General features: G+C 43.7%; 1 protein-coding gene across 1 annotated transcript in view; it reads right to left on the reverse strand.

The window, feature by feature from the left end:
• Positions 1–18,350, reverse strand: part of FBN2 (fibrillin 2) — a 1,006,102-nt gene that overhangs the window by 677,245 nt on the left and 310,507 nt on the right. Inside the window, exon 7 of the mRNA XM_069227289.1 lies at positions 12,297–12,422. Within this exon, the coding sequence (XP_069083390.1) occupies positions 12,297–12,422 (126 nt within the window). The remainder of the gene's footprint in view (positions 1–12,296; positions 12,423–18,350) is intronic.

The following is an 18,350-nucleotide window of genomic DNA, read 5'->3' on the forward strand; positions in this document are numbered from 1 at the left end:
CTTTTCTTGCGCCCCTTAATGCCCCTCTAATGGCACCATGTGTGCACTGTATTTAAAATACGCTGCACTATGGTGGTAGTTAAGGGACTAGCATCAGAATTTTTGACGCATGTCCTGAACTTTGCAAAATTAGCGTAAAAAATGTTGACTCTAATCCTGCAAAGCTCATTGAGGCCCATTGTAATCAATGGTATGCCTCCTTTTAACGCCTGCTCTGAGTAGGTGTTAAAAGTGCGAAGAAAATGACACAAATAAATCTCTTAGATTTCTTTGCACCATCTTTTTGGCCCCTCCTAACTGGGAACACCCCCTTTGCACACATTATGCCAGGAGCAGGCATAATGTAGCACAAAGGGTTACAAAGTGGCGCAATGCAAGTGTCGCAATGCATGCATTGCGCCACTTTGTAAATATGATGCAACAATTTTGGCCTCATTGGGCCACATTAGCATAAAGCTAATGATGCTAATGTGGCGCAAGGAAGCGCTAGGGGTTGTTGAATATGCTGCTATGTGTTTAGGTGGTGATCTTCTGTAATTTGAGCTATTCAGCTATGCATGAGAAAGATATAGCAATGGACAATGCCCTGAATCCTACTTGAGCAAAACTGAGGTCCATGTGATGCAAAATGATGCAGACCTCTGAACTGACATATACTAGTTGCTAGAAACTGGACTTTGCCTTACTCTAGCTAGTATGTCAGAAATGTGGGATTTCACTTTGGCTCACCTTACTCTTTTCTTCCAAACCTCTACACTGGTCACTGGTGTGCACCTTGCATCTTCTTTATCTGATTCTCCTACATGACCCCACTCACCAGCATCAACCATGCCCACGGACTCAACATCATATCCTATGCTGATGGCACCAAGCTCATGCTCACCCTCTCTGAATAGACACCTAACACCTAGGCCAATATCTCTGGCTGCAAGACTGAAGTCATCAGTTGGATGAAAACCAACTGCTTTAAGCTCAACATAGACAAGACAGATGTAGTAATCTTCAGCACAGACATCACACACTGAGAGTCTACCTTATGGCTTGCTGAACTCAGACCCACTCTCTTCCTGGCAACGAAAGCAAAGAACCTCAAAATAGTAATCAACAACAAACTCATCATAACCGGGCAAGTAAGTGCAGTCTCTGTCTACTATTTCCACACACTCAAGATGTTCAATAAGATCTTCAGATCGCTTCCCACTAACAGTAACAGAATTGTCATCCAAGTTCTCATCATCCACAAGCTAGACAATGGCAACACACTCTATGCTGGAAGCAACACTCAACTGGCCAGAAAACTCCACACCATACAAAACGCTGTGGCCTGACTCACCCTGAACATCCTGCCTGCACTCAAATCATCCCTTACCTCAAAGAGCTCTGCTGGCTCCCAATTCACAAAGGGGCACTCTTCAAACTCTTTATGCACACATACAAATCCTTACACAACATTTTCCCCAGGCACCTCCCCAGCTGCATACATTTCCACAAATCTACCAGACACCTCCACTCAACCAGAATCCTACTTGCACACCCCTGCACAATCAGAACCAGATCCAGTGGTTATGCCTTCTTCTGCCTCACTTCTAAAGGCTGGAATGACTTGCCCCTGCACATCAGTGCCTCCTGAATTCCACAAACTGAAGACCTGGGGCATGGCTTAGGAGCTGACAATGGCAAAGGCTCTGAAGAAGACTTCCACTGCATCACGCCAATAAATAGGACCTGGCTGCTGATCCCCAGGGGTACCCAGCTCAGGTCGATCACCAGATCGCCGCAAAAACTTGGAACCTGTCAACCGCTGGGACATGGTAGTCGAGGTTGGAAATGGCAGAAGGTACCAACCAGCAAGCAGGAGTAAAGCGCAGTGGACCACGCTCGCAGAGGGCCGTGTATTGGGCCCATCCAGCTTACTGGAAGACAGAACACCAACACCGGCACACAGCCAGCAGTCCCAGCAGCTGAAGCTCAGTGGGCTCCCTCCCCAGATGCTGCAGTGGACACAGTGGGTTGTGGGGCACATAACCCTTCAGGACATGTCGGGCCCTGAGGGCCAACATCAGAAAGACGTGCAGAGAAAAGGACCCCCAGCGACAGCCCTGTTCTTGACCTGGTGCCCTCAGGTGAGGGTATGTCTAGTGGCCCAAGTGTCACTGATAGCCTGCACAAGATTATCCTTCCTTGAAACCTGGTGCGAAGATGCAGACTCAGCCACAACATGGCTAGAGCCCCGGATCTGGTGAAGGAAGGATAGGGTTAGACCCCTGGATATTTGACTGGGCAGGAGAACTTTTAGGTTTATTTCTCCCTCCCATGTTGCAACCCCAAAAGCCCATACATTGATATTGGAGCTGAGACTGAGGTCCTGGAGGCCTCCCTCTGCTTAGTGGGAGCTCTAGGTCCCTGCTGTGCCACAATGCCCACGCTGCCCCTGTGGAGCCAGCCACACTCGGTGGCATTCTGGAGATTTACCCCGTGAGAGGCTCATCGGGGAGGAGCTAGTGGCAACATAGCAGTCTAGCTTGGGGGGGTGAGATAGGTGGCTGGTTCCAATCTGGCTGCCCCGGTGGTGACTTGAATGGTGGAGGAGGGCCCTTTGCAGATGAGGATCTGAGGGGAGACTACGAGATGAGGACTCGGAGGCGCATGGTGCCCAACAGCTTTCTGGAGAGCTCCCTATTAGGTGCAGCTTGAGTGGCTGCTGCCAAGGCGATGTGTGGCATTGTCTGTTGCTCTTGTCCCCCAGTTCTGGACCTCTGCGACCATCTCTTTTGACTCCAAGCACAACAGCATGAGAGACAAGCCCTCTAGCACTGCAGTGCAACAGAAAATCAACAAATGCACCAAGAAGGTGGTTTTAAGGGACAATACCGGGGCGACTGGCGGTGAAGCCCAACATGCGGAGGGGTTACAGATGTCCTCTGTCCTGCTAGCAATCCAGGATCTTAAGAAAACTGTAGAGGGCAAAATGGGGGAACTGAAAGTAGATCTGTCTCAGGTCGAACAAGATCTGCAGAACACAGTGTACAGGGTCACGAAGGTGAGGAGCAAAGTCTCGTAAACAGAAAACACAGTCAAGTCACATGAGTCCCACCTTGTAATCCTGCAGTGCCTGGTCAGCCACCTGTAGGTACGGGTGAGGATGCAGAACGAAGATCATTGCATAATAATCTGCACATTGTGGGCATTCCGGAGGGGCAGAAAGAACTGCGTAACTTCATTCACTTTTGTCTGGCTACAATGTTGGGTGCCAACATCAGAGGTTTCTACCTGCTTTATGGTTGAATGGTCACACAAAACACTGACCGCTAAACCCTAAGTGGGTTCCCCACCATACCCCTTCATTGCCAAAGTTCTTAACTAGGCCAACCAAAATTCCAACCTTTGAGTGTCACGCAAGACTTGATTGCTGATGTTTCAGTCCTCCCCAGAAGTGATTTACTTTGACAAAACCCTAAAGGTCCAACAGCAGAGATCATCCTTTCAAGAAGTAAAACAAAAACTTAGGGCCATAGGCATCCAATATATGCTCCTGTTCCTGGCCCACTTGAAAGTATTATTTCAGGACAAGACTTTATTTTTCGACACACCAGAAGTGGCCTGGGACTGGATAGAGAAATGTGCCAACCTGCACAGTGGTGACTCCACCTCGCTGGTGGGTTGGAGGGGGGTTGGTGCTTCTTCAGTGAATGGCGCACAGCTTGACAGTAAAGACTTCACCACCACAAGGACAGGGCCCAATCCCTTGGGTTGGAGAGATTCCCCGCACAACAGGGAGCAGAGGTGGTGGCCATGGGATTGTTGCAGATGGTGGCGAATTGCTGTTGGCCTCTCAAAACCCTATGACATAATTGACTCTGCAAAGACTGGAAGGTGTCTACACAGCTTATTGAAAATGCATGATGTGTCTCTGGATGGCTGGTAACCCAAGACTCGAGCAGTTTTATGTTATGGGTTTGTGTTGGTTGCGGTTGGGGAGCGAGTTCATGGAGTGGTTTGGGTGGAGAGATGCATGACAGGGGAGACACACATTTCAGGTTAGCCCAGTGTTCTACTGTCCCTAGTTATACCCCAACAGCTACTTGTAGTTTGTGAAAAATGGGGTGGGTACTGTGGAGGGGGGTTTGTTTGACCCACCATAGGTACATTTGGACTTGTCGCGTAGGCTCTCATTATTCTAATGAGACTACTGGATTTGAGTGGCAGAATCTGTCACCCTAATCTGGGTTTAGCTCCAGCTAACTAGCAGTGCCTCATCTCTACCCAAGAGCAGGAATGATTGGCCAGCCGAGCACATGACATAGTTGATTTCTCAGAGAAATCGTGGTCACTCAGGTCTCATCAGTTTCTCTCAGTTACATAGTCTCACATACACAATGACAAACAGAGGCAGTATATGTTTCAATAAGGTTTTAATGATGCAACTGCATCTTAGATAACAAAGTATGTACTGCAATAACCAGCACGATACAGCATGACAGAATTAGAATTGTGACAAAGAGAGTAAAGCATAGAAATAACGCTACCATATTGTCACTAGAGTCAGTAGACTAATACCTACCTAGGATATAATAGAGCACAGCATGTTAAGCTCTAATTCTGCTCTTCAGCTTCCCCTGGGAAGACATCATCCCCCATACCTGAGCAAAGGCCTGAAGTCTGCAGGACCAGCAGTAGCGAAGCGTTCAGCAATCAGCATAAAGTCGTGGTCCTCTGGCTGGAATCTCCCTCTAACGTGTAAGGGACAGGGAGGTGTTTATATAATAAACAGCGGATGTTCTGAGAAAATGACCCTACATAAGGATGTGTGTTTTTCTATGAATACCAGAGACAAAACTTTTACCACATTCACCGACAACCTATCTTACTGCAGCCTTGAAAGATGCACAGAGTGAACAAGAATGTCTTGTTTGAGAATGTAGTGCTGGCCTAGGCAAAAACAGCTAGATAGAGAGAAATAAAACAAGACTGCAAAAGTGGCTAATGTTAAAATAATAAACTAAGCTGAATAAAAAATATCTAGATTAAAGTTCACAGCGGCAGGCCTAGTATGCTAAAATAACATGCATGGAGCTGTAACTAAAATGGCTACACAACAGACTCACTCACTTGGAAGTCACACAGGAGACACACACTAAATGCTTGCACACCATCACCTGAGATGACACGGCCTCAAACACATGGCTAACTCACAACAGTGCATTGCATTATTGCAGGAAACTGTCCTCTCATTGTCATGCTTGCAACTCAAGGTGATCATCCCTGAATACTCTTCCCTAGAGGCGATAATCCTACTATCAAGGAACACAAGTTGTCTGTCCTATACCCGATGTTGTTGCACAAGCAAACAGAACCAATGGTTGTGGTGAGGAAGGCGTGGACACAAGACTTGGGACCGCTGAATGACGAGAACTGGATTGAGGAGGTAACTGCCCCTAGGAAGGCAGTATAGCTTCTCAGTTCCGGCTGATCCAGCTCAAACTATTGCATCGCACACACCTTACAAGAACACAGTTGTTCAAAATAGGATTGGTTTGGTCTAGAGGGTGCCTGCGCTGACCCCAGCGGGGACCTGATATGCACATCTTGGCACTGCCTGATCACACTTTTGGGAGAGAGTATTGGGAACCTTGGAGACAATACTGTGATGGATGATACCAAGGGACACAAAATGAGTCCTTCTACAAATCACAGAGGATATAGGGGATGACAGATACATAGCAGGGCTGTTCTGATTTGGCCTAGTGATACGTAAGCGTGACATTGCACTCACATTGAAAGACAATGTGGCCCCCTCAGTAGATAGATGGGCCACTGGTATGAATAACTGTATAAGTCTGGAATGTCCAGTTTACTTGTCCAGGGGGTGCCCACAGAAACACTATAAGGTTTGGAAGGATACGGCTGGACACAAAGGGATGCATCTAGAACCCTGTCCACCTCAGACATGGTCATTGGAGGGGGAAACACATTTCCATGGGGCCATCTTTGATTGATTGCATGGGCCGCTGTACGAGGTTTAATGCTTTTTGTTTGGTCTCACATGTGGGTTAACTGGTGTGGCCCACAATGTGGCATGTTCATGTGTCTGTGGTGAATGCGTTCTACTTTACTGTTGACTTTGTACCATGCTTGATCAGTGTGTGATTAAATCAATAAAAAAAAAAATTAAACTGAAGACCTGGCTCTTCACCTATCACAGACCATACAGCTCTTGATTCAGCACAAAGATATCCGCCTGGGTTAGTTATGCTCTATTTAAATGCATATAACTTTGCATATCATAAGATAACATAATGTAACAAAACATTACATTCAAATCATGCTGCTTCTCACTGTCACTGGGAATCAGCATACAATTTACATCATTATAAGTTCCTGCCTCGATTTTTTTCTGGGTCTCCCCAGTTATCTCTTATATCACATTCAACAATACAGAATAAGCCTGCCAGAATTGTGATTGGGACCACTAAATTTAATTTGTGACCCACTTTTTCTAGCATCACTACACTAGCTCCTTGATAAGACAAGGGCACTTTAATGGTTCTATGCATAGTCCACAGATGTCTATTTGAACATGGACTAGTTTTTAGTCAAGACAGGATCCATTCATTTACTGCCCCCAGATAATTCAGAGACTCTTTACAGCTATTGAGAATTCCTAAAAACAAATACGCTCGACTCGGAGGCCAAAGCATTTTCTGTATTAGCACCATGATCTGGGAGTCTTTTCAAAGTCTTTGGACTAGCTCTAATCTTTCCATTTTTGTCAAGCATGAAAGCCTCTTCACGGCTGTATTTTAATTCCTGGATGGCACTGTGTACTGCTTTCTCCCTACTACAATGAAACCTTTCCAGTATACCTGCACTAAATAGATAAAAAACATAACATAGCAGAATACAGCATAATATGTAATATAATGTGGGTCACATGATATCCTTCAGGAGCACAGGGCATACATAATGGGGCAGAAGGTGATGTACAATCGGATACCACGTCCATGAGGTGTAGCTGGGCACGCATACGATGCTTGTTTAAAAGAGTTAGAATTTTCCAGTTATAAATGCATAGCTACGAGTAGCAGAATGCGACGAAAAAAATATGAGTATCCCATAAGTTATTCACTTCTGACATTTTGGAAAGCATGAAGGGTATTTTCAGCTTTTCTTTCTAACATCTTTAACGGGTTTGTTTAGAAGGGTGAGGAGCTATTTTCAGGCAGATAAAATATGTTATACATCCTTCTTTGTGAGTGAACAGATCGTACACAGGGGTATGCATACATACATGCACAATTCATTTAAGGCATTCCTGAACAACCACATAGTTGCAACTGGCCCCATGCCAACCAAGTGTGCAACATTTTGCAGGCAGGAATTTTAAACTCATACCTGCAAAAGTAAAACGGAAGGCCCAAAGATGCAAAGTTGTGTTGCTGAAATTAAATAAAACTAGCTTAAGGTGCCACACACGAATGTACTACGCAGAAGCTATGCACATGGTTGGATGAATAAAAAATGTTTTAAAAAAATATATTTCATGTTGATATTGGTGACAATGTAATGTTTTCGTTTGTTGCTTGAAATCATTAACTGCTTTATTAGTATTAGTGTCTTGCTTTTTGAAGAAAAACTTGTCTTAAATAATAATTGTACTCACTTTCATCCACATGGCACCTCTTAAGTAGTTTCATACCAAATTTGAAAATTTAAACGTAGGCACAAGGGGTCCCAGGCATGAAATCATTGTAAAGCGACGGGCAAAGTATAAGAATTCTCTGCTCTTTGTTAACATCGGAGAGAGCATTGCCAGACTAAAATGACTTTTGGTTAGACAGGACAAGCGAAATAGTAGCATAGTGATAAAGGTATTCATTCTCCATTACTGAAGCATCATGCTTGCTTGTGTCTATTGCTCAAACATTGGTCTAGTTATCAACTCTGCCAAGCACACACATGTGCCTTATATCTCGCAACTCCTCGGAATGGATTATGGTGCCATTTTGGACGTGGCTCTAATTTGTTTGTATGCTAATATGCATGTGTGCTTGTTTGGCTAGTTATGCATCCCTATTTGTATGAGATGCACACAGGTGTGTGAGCTGCCTGCATTGACGGGTGTCTTTCCTTAAGTCGTATGTATGCATGTGAGTTGCACATGTTCAATCGTGCAACTCACATGCATACGTATATTAAGGTCTTTATATTGGTCCACCGCAGGATGACACCGTGTGGCTTATTCACAAATATGTTTTGTACTATGTACTACTACTCGTGTAGTACTCTTTCACATACTCTTATATACCTTTGAAAATCTGCCCATAAACGTCTAACTCTCTATTCTAAAAGTGTAAAAAGGGCACAGTTCATTATTTCTGTACTAATTGTACTTAATATTCCCATTCTATTCATGTTTTTCAATGTTTTGGGGCCAATTCACAAAACCACCGAAGTGTACATAAAACAGTACTAGAGGAGCAGCCACGGCCCGTCCTTTAGGGCGGAGGGGCCACGACCCGACCTTTTGCCCCTCATAAAGAGTGTCTATCAGGCTGAGCAAAGGTCAGCCTGACAGACACTCTTCATTTTCAGATCAGGCAGCCAGGCGTGAGACATGCACGATTTGCGCAGACTCCTGGCTGCCTGAGCTGAACTTTACTGCACTGAAGGGGTCACAGCTCCTATGGGCGTGACCTCCTCAGCTCAGCAAAGGTGCCTTGAGGCCCTTTCCCTCGGTGATGAGGGGAAGCGTCACCCATTGGCTCTGACCTGGGCGCTTCAGGTTTAAGCCCTGAAGCGTCCAGGGCGAGTGTCAATCAGTGACACCTCATCACAGAGTGGGATGGAGTCAGCAGTCTCACTGAACCAATCCCACTCTGTGACGAAGTTGGGACTGCTGTCTTCCCTCATTGTCTGTCAGCAGTCCCAACCCTCCTGGGACCTCCGAGGCAGAGTGGAAGGTAATTGTGTGTGTGTTTATTTTTTAATGAATGTTTGGTGCACACATGTATGTTTGAGTATTTGATGAGAGTTGTGAATGGATGTGCGTGTGTGTGTGTGTGAATAAATGAGTGTACTTCCAGCCCGCACCCCTCCCTCCTAAAATTACCAGCCTCCAATGTAGAGGAGTAGTACTTTATGTGCTTCAAACTGTCTTTGTGAAACAGCTGCTGTGTATCCAGGCCTTGTATTTCCTTGTGCAATTTAATTGAAACTACTGGACTAAATCACCTAATAACGATTTGCAAAAAGAAAGCCCATAACTGTGTACATAGTTTCTTCTTTGCACGTAGTGATATAAAAATCTAGCAGTATATTTCTCAGTCTGCGTGTTACTGAGATCAGTAACTGTTTTGCTCTCTTTCCATATGTATGTATATGTTCACATGCTCATGTACAGTAGATTCCTCTGTGTGAAGCTCTGGACATGTGCAAACCTATTTTCAATGCTTGTTAAGGGAATAGATTCCACCAGTGCTTAACTTGAGCTGATGGTTTCCAGGGGGGGGCACCAGCACTTAGTTTTGAGGGCAGACACATATTTCTGCATCAGGCATTTACTGTGAGCAAAAGACACATGGGAAACACAGAGAAAGAGAAAAACGAGAAAGCGTCACAAAGGGAGAAAGCAGACAGCTGCAAGAGTGAGCTGAAAAGGCAGGGAGTGGCTGTAAATAGATAAAAAGACTCGAAGTGGCTTCAGGATTACCCCGCCTGAGTACTCTGTGCACGCATATTCAATTGCACCAGCCGTGAGTTTCAAGGGAGAGCTTTGGACATCGCATGTTTTTATTTACAAATTAAGCACTGGATTCAACCACAACCAGAACAGAGACTCTCCAGATACTTTAAAATTTAAAATATGCCAGGAAGGGCTTTTATTAAAATTTAGTAAAAATAGAAGACTGCTTAAAAGTAGAAAAACAGCATGCCGCTTTAAAACACCTGGGTTCCTACTAGATTAAACTGAAGTTATGAGCACGTGGGTATTGGACACCTTCCTAATACGAACAGCTCATATAACTGCAGAATTCGACCAGACCAGATTGAATAATTCGGGATAGTGAGAAAGGGTGACAGAGCTGACACATTCGCCATGAAACGTAGTGGATTTTAGTTCTACCTCATAACATGGATTATTGATGACACCTAATGTGATGCAGGCTGTAAACATGCACTCCCTTTTAAAAAGAGGACTCTCTCTTAAAAGATAGCAGTGTTTTTTAATAGCTGTGCTTCTTAAAGTTATGTGTACTGAAGACTTTGCTGATTCCTGTTTTTTCAGGGTCGAGTGCGCAAGTGCTCTGGCCTGTTGTGGTCTCTCTGTTGACTTTTAACCACGCCCATGTCCACTCTTACTATTCATTCTTTGTTGTGCTTGTCTTAAATGCTTCATTTTATTGGTGTATTTTGTGAAATGTCCCTCCTTTGTGTGCTGAGTCCTCTCCCATGTGATTTAACTAAGTAAACATTTTTGCTGGCCGTCACACTATGTCATGCTTCCTCCTGTCACAGCGTGTGATGGCCCCTCCTCTTGTTTCGGTTTGCCTTTCATCTCAGCCGCGATCCTTTGTAGACATTCATGCTGGGAGACAATAACTGTCTCGCTCATGCTCATGCCAGTGGTGGCGCTTTGAATCAGCTTGCTTCTGTCAACTGTTTTACTTTTCATTTTCAATTTATGTGGCAAGAAACGACCAGTTAGGAATTTACAATGCTAATAGCTCTAACTCAAGCAAACACAAGACCTGTTGCATTGCAAATGCTTGCTTATCTTTGTTTTTACCAAATAAAGCATTCACTACTGGATGGAGATTGGGTTCAGAGTAGTTTGTGAACCCAAGGAAAAGAAGATTATGTTTTCTCTCTTAACATTTTGCAGAACATTGAGCATTAATTTTGAGTTTTGAATCACTTCGCTTTACCAGAACTTTCTATTTGCAGTTTATGGATTGGGCAATTGGTGGCTGAGCTTCAGGGTTCATAAGCACCATTAATGTAATTAACAGTATTATGTATGTGTGATGTGCAATACCACTGCTGCCTTTAGAAATTAGTACGGAGACGTTTTATAGCTGGATTGTAATAGACAGGGCTTGAAACTACATTTGATATGCTACATTTCATTCATCTTATTTCTAGGAGCTGCGCTTTAGTGGGCAGACAATCCTTCTCTACACCATGGCACACCTTTAACTAGATGCCCCCTTGAGCAGGCTTGGTTAAGGCATCCTATCAAGGTGAATGAACTGATCACAGCACAGACATTTGGTCACAACTGCACTCTGAGAAGCGCATTAGTGAAAGGCAGTCCAGCTGTTGAACGGTGTCAGTCCACCATTCACTGCAAGTAGCAACCATGCCATAGTTTCAAAAGGGGACAGAAATCCCTTAAAGGTGAGTTCAATTAATAATTTCAGTTGCCGAAGGAAATACCTGGGAGGGTCTTTGGGATTCCTGTGTCCCCTTGCCAAGAAATGACCCCCCAGGCACACTGACAGTATGCCTTCTGGTGGCTTCTTTGACACTGTGACCGTGCAATGGCAATAGATTCTCTCCTTTGCATGGGCCACACCCTCTTTTAAATGAGGACTTGCCCCTTTAGGATTGTAGTGATGCATATTTATTGCCAGTACAATACATACTACAGAAAGTGTCGCACAAGTGTTTGTAGCCCCTTCTGTTATACCAAAATTCATGGGGGGCAACCTCCCTGGTGATAGTGTTTATTAAGCAGTGTTAACCAAGAGAGTGGTTAGGTAATGACCTTGAGCTGTGGACTGGAGATTATTCCCATGACAAAGCGGATGTTCTGGCCAGTTGTCACCATGCCTCTCCGTTGAAGGGCCTTTTGTTGCTGGACAATGTTGCTTTAACTATCCATCTGTTGTCTTAGGAAGGAGCAGACAGGTACAACGGTAGGTATTTTACTTTTCAGATGCGGGCGGTAGGCCTTGCCTCTGGACAGTGTGCTATAAACTACAATCACACTCCAATTCGTCCTACTCCCAAAAGTGCCACTGCCATTATGCACCAACTGCAGGAGACAGAGGCGTCCTCCAAACATGGGTAGACTTGGTTGGGTGCGGTAAGGAGGGAAGACATCTTGCATCCATATTGAACAGTCTTGTCCACACACCAGTAAGATGTCAGGAGCAGAAGTAGAGGAGGTTTACATGCTCCTGCTGCTTGCATTATCTCGAACAGTCTCTCAGGCACACCATACAATGTATTCAAATGCATGATTTATTGAGCAACCATTCAAAATAAAGCATTGCAATTCAATGCTTACTGACCTTCACATTTTTGGGTTGCTTCGTTTTGCTTATGGCCAGTCGGACACCTGCACTCGAAGGACCCATCTGTGTTAATGCAGTTTCCTCCTTGGCAAAGCCCTGGTATTGCCTGGCATTCATCAACATCTACAAAGAGAAAAGAGAAATTACAATTCTCCGGGCACACATGCTTTTATTTGCATCTCAAATACATTCGAGTTCATTCTGAAATGTTTGTTGTGTTTTCGGACATTCTAAAGAGTGAGTGGAATGACAACTTGTATTTTAAACACTAACACATTTACATTGGTAAAATACTACCCGCCAGTAAATCTTAGGGAATGCTCTTTGCTTCTAAATATTATGCAAGACTATGAAGCTCTATTGATCTGGATCTCTCAAATTACAAGATATGTCATCACCTACATTTACAGTAATACATTTTGTTTATGGATGCATTTACAAACATAGAGTTGGACACAGCAATATCAATGATTTCAGCCATTTTTGTTATCATTTCATTTCAAGACTGCGGAATGCCTTTGACTTGAAGATGCATCTTTTATAAATAATAACCATCTGCTTTACATGACTTGCATACCATACCCAGCTACATGAAAAATTCCTAAGACATTTAAGCGAGTAAATCAAAGTTATAATGCAGAAAACATGGATCACAAGACATGTGGCAAGCATACTTACACTGCAGGCAGTGCCTTTCATGAAATAGAACAATGAGAACTTTGGTGGACTTACACTTTTTGGCTTTTTTGTCATTACTTTAAACACTTAGGTATTCATTTCAAGTTTTTCGGAAATCCTCTTTTGGCAGTAACAGGATTTTACGCATGAATCATGGGTTCAAGATGGGCTCAAAAGCCACTGTGTTTACGTTTTTCACCACCACATTCTGATAAGGAAAGTCTAGTCGAACATGTATGCAGAAAAACGTGCAGGAATGTGGGGAAAACTGCGAAATTGTTACGGGAATACTTTCCCCTGGAATTCCCATCATTTATGGGAACCCTAGAACACGGCAGACCGTCTAAGACTCATGTTTTTACGAAACCTATGTACAAAGAATAGTGAAGCTATTTCCTCTGAAAGGTTTGGGGGCATATTTATACTCTGTTTGCACCGAATTAGGGCCATATTTATACTCCGTTTGCGCCGAAATTGCGTCGTTTTTTTTGACGCAATTTCGACGCAAAACTAACGCCAACTAACGCCATATTTATACTATGGCGTTAGAGGCGAATAGCGCCAAAGTTCCTTGAATGTGCGTCATTTTTTAGCGTGAACCCCTTCCTTGCGTTAATGATATGCAAGGGAGGCGTTCCCGTCTAAAAAATGACTCCCAGGCCTTTACGTGGTATTTATACTCCCGGGCAAAAGAGACGCCGGGAGTTGGCGTGGCAAAAAACGGCGCATTTGCGCCACTTTTTAACGCCTGCTCAGGGCAGGCGTTAAGGGGCCTGTGGGCTCAAAATGAGCCCACAGGTGCCCTCCCATGCCCCCAGGGACCCCCCCTGCCACCCTTGCCCACCCCAGGAGGACCCCCAAGGATGGAGGGACCCACCCCAGGGACATTCAGGTAAGTTCAGGTAAGTATAATTTTTTATTTTTTATATTTTTTTTTGGTGGCATAGGGGGGCCTTATTTGTGCCCCCCTACATGCCACTATGCCCAATGACCATGCCCAGGGGACAGAAGTCCCCTGTGCATGGCCATTGGGCAAGGGGGCATGACTCCTATCTTTACAATGATAGGAGTCATGTTGATGGGGGATGGGCGTCGTTAAAAAATGGCGCAAGTCGGGTTAAGACGATTTTTTCGACGTAACCTGACTTGCCCCATTTTAAGACGCCCATGCGCCATTTTCCCCCTACGCCGGCGCTGTCTGGTCTACGTGGTTTTTTCCCACGCAAACCAGGCAGCGCCGGTCTGATTGCGCCGTCTAACGCCATTCCATAAATACGGCGCCCGCATGGCGCTTCAGAATGGCGTTAGACGGCGCAAAACTTTTTGACGCTAAACTGCGTTAGCGCAGTTTAGCGTCAAAAAGTATAAATATGGGCCTTAGTGTCATTTTTTTTTAACTCTAATTCGGTGCAAAACTAACTCCATATTTATACTTTGGTGCTAGACCCCTCTAGCACCAAATTTATGGAGTTAAAGTCATTTTTTGAAAGTGGAGACCAACTTTGCCTTAATGAGATGCAAGGTAGGTGTTCCCGTGCAAAAAATGACTCTATGGCCTTAACGCCATATTTAGGGGCATATTTATACTCTGCGGCATATTTATACTCTGTTTGCACCAAATTAGTGTCATTTTTTTTTACTCTAATTCGGTGCAAAACTAACTCCATATTTATACTTTGGTGCTAGACCCATCTAGCACCAAGGCCCTGATTTAAACTTTTTTTGCACTGCATTAACGTCATTTTATGACGCAAAAGTGGCGCAAACTTACAAAATATTGGCCCTTATTTATACTTTTTGCTGCAAAACTGCACTAACTCAGTTTTGCACCAAAAAGTTTAGCACCGGCTTGCACCATTTCTGTGCACCACCCGGGCACCATATTTATGGAATGGTGCAAGCCGGTGCAAAGGGAAGGCTAGAGTTTAAAAAAAATGACTTTAGTCGGGTGGAGCTGGCAGTATAGAAGAAGAGGGTTTAGCACCAGAAAATGGCTTTAGGCAGGTTAGAGTAAAAAAAATGACTCTAACCAGATTAGCATAATTTTATGGTGCTAAACCTACCATGCCACATGACTCCTGCCTTAGAAAAGGCAGGAGTCATGCACACCACCCTAGTGGCCAGCACAGAGGACCGGGGTCCCCTGGGCATGGCCATTGCACCCTGTGCCATGTATAGGGACCCATTTCAGGGCCCCCTATGGCACTTTCAAAAATAAAATGCACTTACCTGTACTTACCTGGGATGGGGTCCCCCATCCTCGCAGTCCCTCTAGTGTGGGTGGGGGTGCCCCTAGGGCCTAGGTAGGGCACCTCAGGGCTCATTCCATGGTGTTCCACCATGGAAATAGGGCCACAGGTCCCCTAAGGCCTGCCCAGACCCAGGTCTTAAAAAATGGGGCAAAGCAAGCTTTGCCCCATTTTTTGACCCCTCCTCCCTCCCTTGCACCATTTTTACATGGGAGTATAAATATGGTGTTAAGGACATAGAGTCATGTTTTTGCACGGGAACGCCTACCTTGCATCTCATTAAGGCAAGGTAGGTTTCCACTTCCAAAAAATGACTTTAACTCCATAAATATGGTGCTAGACGGGTCTAGCACCAAAGTATAAATATGGAGTTAGTTTTGCACTGAATTAGAATTTTAAAAAATGACGCTAATTCAGTGCAAACAGAGTATAAATATGCCCCTTAGCGTCAAAAAATGATGCTAATCTGGTCAGAATAATTTATTTTGACTCAAAACTGCCTAACGTCATTTTTTTTTAAGCTAGCCTACCCTTTGCACCGGCTTGCACCATTCCATAAATATGGTGCCCAGCTGGTGCTAAAATATGGTGCAAGCCGGTGCAAAACTTTTTGGGGCAAAACTGCCTTAGTGCAGTTTTGCACCAAAAAGTATAAATAAGGCCCTTGGTTTGGAAAAAAGCAGCAATATGTATCCTTTTGGTGTTTTTCTCACCTCATGCTGAGAAATGTTTTGTTCATAATATATTGGAATGCCTGGGCGCTCACTCTGTTACACTACTGAAAAACATTTGTCATGTCTTTTTCGCCTTCTCCATGCGCTCTTTTTGAATCCACTGGGTTAGTAAAATCTCTCCTGTCAACTTCTACACAGTGACTCGTCTTGTCCTCTTCAATCTCTTCACACCCACTTTGTCCAACATCCATCTCCTGCTATATGGTCCCCTATTTATATCTTATTTTTTAAATCTTATTTTTTTCAAGTCATGAATGATGTCCCACAACATGATCTCTCCTGGCACGGACTACACTTGCATTTTCTAATTGACTGACAAAGAAACATTAAGAGGACATATAAAAGTTGTTTTATAAATTGAGCCATTTCTTGTATCATAATGAGAAAAAGGTTATTTTTAAAATAATATCCCAGATAAATCTGTGCATGTAGAATAGTGCAATCTTACACACGTTGTACTAAATGTCCTTATAAGTAACATTAGACACACAGATTTCTTTATCACGGAGGTCTCCTGAGTTCAAAGTTAAGGAGTAAGCCATTGGCCTACAGCTCCTTTCCGAATATGTAACACTGAATCAACAACTCGTGCAACCTTGTGTAAACGTAGTATTGCTTTAGGCAATTACTTTTACTAGATGGCAACCCATAAAATATTATATACTTTTCTCCGCATCGCTACTACTATTTCTCTATATGCCCTCTGTCTTTTCTTCTTTCCCCATATCACAGTCAAACCAGCTCTTGGTCTAATATGCGCCCGTGCTACATTTGTGAACAAGAACAGTGTTCTCAAGAGTCCCTTCTGGTAAGCACAGTATAACAACTGTAGAGAGTAAAAAGTGCAACACACCCCTGCAATGTCTGTGACGTGTGAAAACCAACGAGGATACCACAGCTTTTAAACAAGAAGTCAAAGCAAACCTGCCATTGTTGAATGCTATTTCTGAGACACTCACATTACCATTCGAATTAAAGTTCAGCTTGTAAGGTATATTTACCTAGGCAATGTATGTTTCTTAAGTTGCTTGTACAGAAATATTAACATTAAACTTTAAATGAATTATAAACAAATATAGACACATAGTCGTCCTGTACCCACATAACACTTCAAAATTAACAGGAATACAAAGTATATAAGAGAAGTATGAATGTTATAAAAATTAGATTATTTCAGTAAGCATACAAATTACATTTTAAGTAACTTTTGGAAATCTGTAGTTTAGCAGTATCGGTGCGAATGTGTCCCCAAATATTATTAAACAAATGTAATCTGTAGCGTGGCTTGTTTGGAGAGTTCAGATTGCCATTTTTTCAACGTATGCACAGCACTTGCTTTTCCTTTTCCAGAAAATTACCTTTATGGCTTTCATCACTGCCTTTTGGATCCATCGTTTCATTAATGACTCTAGAGCAGAGGTCTTCAAACTTTTTGATGCCGGGACCCCCTCTTAAAAAAAGTTAGGTGTAAGGACCCCCTTATGATAAAAATTTCTAGAACCTGGTACTCCTCATCATCAACAATAATAAACATCCCCATTTCGCACAGCAAATCATTTTTACTGTGAGGAAATAATATTAAACAGTGTTTAGCAAATCAAAGATCGGTGAGTGTGGGGGCATGGTCAAGGGTGTGGCTAAAAACAAAGGTCCTCATTCATTAGGAATTGACATGGGGCAGAGCTGCAAGTCTCCTTGCTACACTTCCACACTCTCAATACAAAAGGGCAGGAATGGACCGTATTTATGAAATACAGTACATTTCTGTCCTTTCCCCCTGCGCTGGTGCACAATTGCTGCCTAGTGCCAACACAGGCAGGATTGTAGTTGTGCAGGAAGGGGCACCTTCCTGCACAAAAACAATCCAGAAAGGCATTGTACCTCTTTCTACGTGTGTGGCAGATAGCAGCACACATGGAAAGAGAAAAAAACAAGGAGAAATTAAAACATTTCTCCTCAATATGCCTGCTCTGGGGAGGCGTAAGGTTTTGGCACTGCTCCAGTTTACGTGATTTTGTAAATCTGGGGCAGTGTCAAAATCCATCTGTGTTGCATAGGAACACCCACCACTACGCCCGTGGAACGCCTCCTTGACGCAAAGTAAGGCAATGCAGAAACTTGCACTGCCTTGCCTTACTCCATATCAACAAGGCCATTCAATCCGCTCAGGGTGGCTTTGAGTCAGCTCATAGGTACGATTGAGAGGCTTGTGATGCTGGAGCATCAAAAAAAGTGATGCTCCAGCAGCGCAAGCCTCTCATAAATAAACCCAAAATATTCTCGATTTTTTTTTAAGTCTTTCACCGCCAGGTAGCTACATATAAAATAATAGCCAGCTGAAATGAAAAATAAATAAAATAAACTTGTTACTCATTGGGAAATGCACTGTA

The sequence above is a fragment of the Pleurodeles waltl genome, chromosome 1_1 (assembly GCF_031143425.1).
Source record: "Pleurodeles waltl isolate 20211129_DDA chromosome 1_1, aPleWal1.hap1.20221129, whole genome shotgun sequence".
Taxonomy (NCBI): Eukaryota; Metazoa; Chordata; class Amphibia; order Caudata; family Salamandridae; genus Pleurodeles; species Pleurodeles waltl.